Source organism: Lactuca sativa, chromosome 5, assembly GCF_002870075.4.
Source record: "Lactuca sativa cultivar Salinas chromosome 5, Lsat_Salinas_v11, whole genome shotgun sequence".
In the NCBI taxonomy this organism is placed as follows: domain Eukaryota; kingdom Viridiplantae; phylum Streptophyta; class Magnoliopsida; order Asterales; family Asteraceae; genus Lactuca; species Lactuca sativa.
Window position 1 is genome coordinate 73,777,041 of NC_056627.2, and position 6,696 is coordinate 73,783,736.

The 6,696-nt window shown below is 36.0% G+C and overlaps 1 protein-coding gene across 2 annotated transcripts; it reads right to left on the reverse strand.

The window, feature by feature from the left end:
• Window positions 1-520: 520 nt before the first annotated feature.
• LOC111908036 (uncharacterized) lies at window positions 521-2,547 on the reverse strand. 2 transcript variants are annotated; one of them, XM_023903855.2, is made up of 3 exons: window positions 2,459-2,547; window positions 1,358-1,827; window positions 521-996 (listed from the first exon to the last, which is right to left on the reverse strand). In XM_023903855.2, the coding sequence occupies exons 2-3, from the start codon at window positions 1,810-1,812 to the stop codon at window positions 906-908; spliced, it is 546 nt and encodes a 181-aa protein (XP_023759623.1). In that variant the 5' UTR covers window positions 1,813-1,827; window positions 2,459-2,547; the 3' UTR covers window positions 521-905. The 2 variants fall into 2 exon arrangements, with proteins under 2 accessions (XP_023759623.1, XP_023759624.1); XM_023903856.3 differs by having other exon boundaries at window positions 2,322-2,463.
• Between the last annotated feature and the right edge of the window lie 4,149 nt (window positions 2,548-6,696).

Here is a 6,696-nt window from a genome sequence, read left to right on the forward strand (position 1 = left end):
TTTGCATCTTACATGTTGTTTCATTGTACAAAAATGATTATCGGTTTCAAGATTCAAGCAACTTCGATCCAAGCATCACATCTTACATGTTGTTTCGCTTGAGGGTGGAGATTTTAAATGTTAGTTACATTTAAGTGTATTAGTTATACTTTGTTAGTGGGTTGACTCTCTTTTTTAGGTGGATTTAGATGTTATTTTAAGAGTAGATTATATATTATATTTGTTGGTTCAAATAAAAATAAATAAATAAATAAATAAATCATTCAATATAACCAAAACACACTTCATCTTTTTTCCATTATTTCTTCAATTGTTATATATATATATATATATATATATATATATATATATATATATATATATATTCAAACAGTTCATTTAATTCGTAACAAAAATGACTTTTATATATATAAAACTTCATAAAAACATAAACTATTGCCTATTTATATCATTTGATCCACAGAAGACTTGATGGAAAAAAATAAATAAACAATTCCTGAATAATTTTTGAACATTAGAATTAAAAACATATACTAAAATTATCATTAATTTATTTTTAAAGAATACTTATAATCCTCTAGAAATAGAAACACATAATATTAGACTTGAATCCCCCCCTACAACATAATCATATTTTGATGTCTTACGAATTAAAGCTCACAAAATGAGGGATTAACCTAATCATGATTCATCTAATTAATCAACTTCCTACTTCTAAAAAACGAACGAAAAGTTAAAAAAGAAAATGGGAAATGGGAAATGGAAATTTAGGATAAGATTGCATATGATATCGGCAAAAAAAGGTTAACTTAATTGGGATCTTCTAATAACCGGATTGACTATCTTTCTCTTTTTCCTCTTTGGCATGTGGCACAACCACAAAATCTTAAAACTGTATCGAGACACTAATATGAAGACTTGCTTGCTGGTTCCCTCGGTGCATTGCATCTAAAGCATTCCATTCTACTTGCAAAGTTATGCTCGTTGCATCCAGGTCTACATAAATTAATAATCATTCTTGTTAGATTCCACAAGTATATGTGAATTTGTAAGATTTGCTCATCAAATGATGCATCATGAATAATTCCCAGGACATTGTAGAAAAATGAATGTCAAAATCTTTTTATGTTTGTAAAACATTTTTCTCGTTTGTTTTAATCTGAATTTATTTTTTGCTCTAGTAATTAATTGTTGCTTTCTGTCAATTTACAACTATAGAAATCAACCGATAAAGCAATGTTGCTTAGGGGATAAGAATAAAGATACTAAAAAAGGCTGCAAAAATAAAGATAATTGGTGTAATTAAAAGTATGTTCTTTTTCTTTCTTTTTAGGGAAAACCGTTAACTAAAGCATACCTTCCACATATCCAGTCACCGGACTTCCACCCTGAGCGGCTACTGCCACCACTTCCGCCACCCAACCCAAAGCTCCGGCCACGAACCATGTCACAGTCAAATCCACCACCTCCGGTGGCCAAGTCATCCTTAAACGCACCACACTTGAAGCAACTCGAGCGGCTAGCGAAGTTATGAGCTCCACAGTTTCCCACATTGCAGTACCAGTCTCCTGGCCTCACATCTGGCCCCGTGAAACCAAATACTGACAAGTTCATCCCCCCTCTGGCGCCAAAGCTTCCAAAATCACCACCATAGCCACCACTGCCACCACCACCACCACCAAAGCTCCCAAAATCACCAACATAGCCGCCGCCACCTCCATGCTTAGAATCACCACATCTTTGGCAGGAGTCCCTCCTTTGGAAGTTCAAATGCTGGCATGATCTACAGTTCCAATCTCCTGGCCTGCTCATCTTACTTTCCCTTCACTAAAACATACAATATAATTAAGTTTAAATATATGTAATTATCCATACGTATGCCATGCATCAAATGTCTAATATACCCTTAGAATGACAACAGGACTTTCCCACGTGAAAATGGGCAATTAGGTAATTTTCTTTTTTGCGTGAAGAAAATACCTAAAATACCCATTAACAATTACCAATCAAGAAATCCTTACACCAAAATATAACAACAGTTAATTTCCATGATGGCAGCAAGGATTTACCTTGAAAATCTAACGAGTAAAGGAATACGTTACTTTTGGAATTACTAAATTTAAATGTCTAAAAAAATCCCCATGCATATATTTTAAGAAATCAATACACACCCTTGATGACCAAATATTATCAATAATACTTAGTTTCTTACTAAGACGACAAACGAGTCGTTTTAGCTTCAAAATTATAAGTTTGGGATGTTTTTTCTTGTGTAGAAGAGAAACACAAACACACAAGGGTGAAAAAGAAAACAAATTTACCGATTCATGTATGCATCTGCGAGTTTGTAAGAACTCGAGTGTACGTTGTAGATAAATGTAAATCATCTTGGAAAGTTTGGAAACAAAAAAGAAATGTGAGAATCTGTGTATATGCGGAGAATAGAAGTAGGGCTTACCTTATGGTGGTGGATGGGTAGAGAAAAGTAAAGGTGTAAGTATGTGATGTGTTTTGGAGGAGTTAGTTTGAATATGGTGGTGAGTGAGGAGTGAGTGGTTTATATATACATAAAAAGGCCTCGAAATTCGATGGCAGCTATTGCTATTGCGTACACCTTTTTTCTTTTATATTAATTAGCACTCTATTGTTATTATACGTAATTAGTGTTGGATTAATCACTGAAATACCAAAAAATGAGGTAAACTATTACAAAACAATTATATATTAAGGTATGTTCAACGAAAACTAGCCCGGTAGTTAAAAGTCGTAAACTATACTTTTTAATTACGTAAAAATGTTTAGCAAAAATAGATATATATTTTTAAAAATTAAAAAATAACATAAAACATAAAAAACCCGAAAACCTCTTAAAGCCACATTAAATAATTTTTTGTTTAGAATATATACTTTAAACTTGTATTTACGAACGACGATTTTTTTTTTTTTTTTTTAATTCAAGTTGTTTAGAATATATACTTTAAACTTGTATTTACGAACGACATTTTCTCGACAAAAAATTAAAAATATCTAAAAGCTCTTTAAAACTTATTGAAAAATATATGTTAGTTGAACATATATTACAAACGTATAAGTTCTACAAAATTCTTATCTTATGAAAATACTTTACATATGACATTCTCTATAAAAGAAAGAAAAGGTAATTCTTTTCATAAGATGATCACGTCCTTATGTTTATTAAAACAAAATGATTATTATACTTTATAGATTAATTTCAAAAATTAGTATATATTTTTACCCTATAGAAATTACATATTTTGGTCATGGATTAAACCATCTTCTACATTATTTTAATGATAATGTACCGTTGAAAAAAAAAAAACCTTATTATCATAAAAAAAAAAATACCCCTTCTTACTTAAAATAGGAATTTTGAGACAAGACAAAAACGTCTGAATCGAAATCCGCATCAGAGAGTTATGATTTGTATAAAATCATAATGGTTGTATAATTATAAGCTAAAAACAAAAGTTAGAATTAGCCAAATCGACCAAAATGAAAATTGTAGTAGACCTACGCTGATAAATATATAAGAGTCATTGGAAACGGAGTTCGAATGCGAGAGATATAAATTTTCAAATTTTATGTAAGGTCTGAGAATGGATCTTACCAGTGATCAAAAGCAAACACAATCACAGAAACAATAGTAATAGTAGAAGAGAAAAAGAATCAAGCTTGCACACGTTCTATTGTTGAAAACATCTTGTACAACTCGATATACGACCGTGAACAACTAGGCATCAACAACAAAACACGACTGACTAACCCTCTATATATAGGGAACTACGACCGTGAAGAGTTTACGACCGTAAGCTCATTACAGACTCGTAAACAACTACCAAACCCACCAAAATACTCTATCTATACACAACCACTATTACAATGCAAAGCCTAGACCAAACCACTAATTGGGCCTTTCAATCTCCCCGTTGGTTTGGTGCTAGCTTGAAGTTAACCCTTGTTGACCACCATAACGTCCGCTTGCCCCCATCGCCCCATTCCACATGCGCTTATTCAGAATCTCAGCAATCATGGTCGTATATACCTTCGCAGCATCCTCAAAACTATCCTTCGCAACCAATATCTGAAAGTTGCTTAGGTGATGAATGTCCCACTTTAGGAATTGTAACAAATCTCTTCGATCATAGAGTCGAATGCATCCATTCTTGAGCTTGATGACCGCAGCAGAAGTAATTTCATCGAAAACCCAACACTCCATTGAGGTTAGATATCCATCTTGATAATTTTGAAGCACATGGAATTGTTTAACCTGTTTAGTTAAAGGCCACATCCCAACTTGCAGAGTTTTGTCGGTTTTTGGATCAAGAATATCAGGATGCTCCAACATAACGGACTCAGCAGTTTTCATGGAAGGGAACCCCTTTTTAACCTGATCTTCAAGAAAGTGCTTGAATTGGGTCGCCTGCGGATTGTTTGTGAGATTTGAAAAAGGTGTTCGTGACAATTCTGTCAAATCTACCCTAGTCCATGAGCTGAAATCATGACTATCTCTATAAAGCTCAGAGTTGCCACTCTTTCTCAGCACGATCCACATATTGAGAGGATCATGAAATCCCCAAGAAACAATTCCTGATCTATCGCCAAATGTATCTCTAAATTGAAAAACCTCAAGATCAGTCACAGTAATCTCAGGTTCATCCCAAGAAGCATTCTGGTTAGGGTTCCTTTTAAACAACAATTGTCCCTTCTTAGCTGCTTCATCCTGAGCATCTTGTATCATTGCTGAGACATGAGGGGCTTGGGGAGGCTCATTCTCAACTCGATCAACATCCCCTGATGTCTGACCAGTTGGCATGGTAACAGGAAAGGCTTGAACATGAAGATTGATTTTGTATTCATCAGCAGGCGTTTGATACTTATCACCGATGTCTTCCTCAAGCTTCTTCTTTAGCTCAAAATAGCTTGAAGTCAAAAGATTGAAATGATCTTGAAGATCAGAAATCTGCTTTGACTTTAACGCTTTGTCCTAAAGAAGATCAGCTACTTGCACACCGAGCCTTGAATTGTCAGATTGAAGTTCAGATACTTGAACATTAAGCTTTGTATTTTCAACTTGAAGATCCAAAACACGGATGTCAAGCTCAATGTTCTTCTGACTAAGCACCGATATCTCCTTCTGAAGCCCAGGGATAGTGAGATTGTCTCCTCCAGAACTGCCGTCCCCAATAGAGATACCTTTACCGTGAGGGGGAGGCATCGAAAATTGCTCCTCAGCCAAGAGCCTGGCTAATCTCACAGAAGCATCATCGTCATCAGATCGAGGAGCAGAAAAACCTGGTGGAAAAGAAGATCCACCAACTTCAAAAGTGGTGTCTGGGCCCACAGTAAACAACTTGGTTGTAGTAAGATTGGGAGTAGTGGTAGGTGGTACAGGAAGGCCACTAACAAGATCTGCAATTAAATCACTTTGCCTTGGGTCCTTTCTTCTTCTCTTCAATGGGGGTTGACCGGTCTGTGTTGATGTAAGATCACTCATGAATGGCTCTATGGTAGGAGAAGCAGAAACAGGAGGAGGAAGTCGTATAACCGTCTCCATAGGAGTGGAAGTAATCGCCATTTGATTTGTGGTAGGAGGTGTAGTTTCAAGGACTTCATCAGGCTCCCTTGTCTCTGTCGTTGGAGGAACGACTTCATCGACATTGCTGAAAATCGTGTCAAGCTTCTCGTTCGAGAAAAAATTACCACTACTTGCAAGAGATGTAGTAATATCATCATGATCAAATCCGGTAAGATCAAGATCATCAAAAGAATCATGTTTATCTCCCTCAGCCTCCGTCTCAGTTGCTACAATCCCTTCAACATAGTCACTTTGAACATTAGCAGGGATCAAATTATGTTCTTCCGCCACATCAGCTTCAGGAGTCAGAGTCTCTTCTTCTTATTCTCTATTCTCATCGTCAGATACGGTAATACCATTGTCGTTTGCAGATGATTTCTCAGAAGATGCAGGCTCAGAAGACGCCTTGTCAGAGGACCCATGAGATTCCGAGGACAAATTTAGTTCGGCGAACTTCCCAAACTTCTCTAGAGGATACTTTCCTTGAAAAATAACTTTTCCTCTCCGGTTTTGTTTGATGAGCCCTACAGTGTGAGGACCTAATGATTTCATATCAAGAGTATCGCCTTCCTTTACCATATCTGGAAACTGAGTGTTGATAAACAATTGAACGGACCTATGATAGAATAAGAAAGTATCCCGGGTTGAAGCCCTGATGTTTACTTTAAACTCATCCAAGATACATCTAGAAAAGTTTATTTTTATTCCGGCAGCAAGAGAAACGATCGCTCCAGTATTCCTCATTGAGATTTCATCAGCTCCTGATCTTCTTCCTGAAATGCAGATAACAAACACATGCGCCAAAAATCTCCAATACGGAGGTAAGAGCTTCTTTAAAGTTGGAGGTGAAGTGCCTTCATATCCCATCCTCCTTAGAATTCTCTGAGCATCCTCAATCCCAATCTCCGTGGGGAAATTAGGTTAATCGTCAATCAGCAACGTATCTCTGATAAAATCCTCAGTGATCACTATCTCGCGTCCTTTTACAGTAGCTTTAATAATGAAAACTCCAGCATCATCCATTTCCATTTTGACAGTCGCCCAGAACTCTCTGATCAAATTTTGGTAGACGACTGGATTCACAGTGATGGTTGATGACA

Excerpts from the sequence above, each read along its gene's own strand:
- LOC111908036 (XM_023903855.2), bottom strand. The coding sequence starts at position 1,812 with ATGAGCAGGCCAGGAGATTGGAACTGTAGATCATGCCAGCATTTGAAC. Across the intron at positions 997-1,357 it reads GGTGACTGGATATGTGGAAG|ACCTGGATGCAACGAGCATA; the intron begins GTATGCTTTAGT and ends TAATTTATGTAG.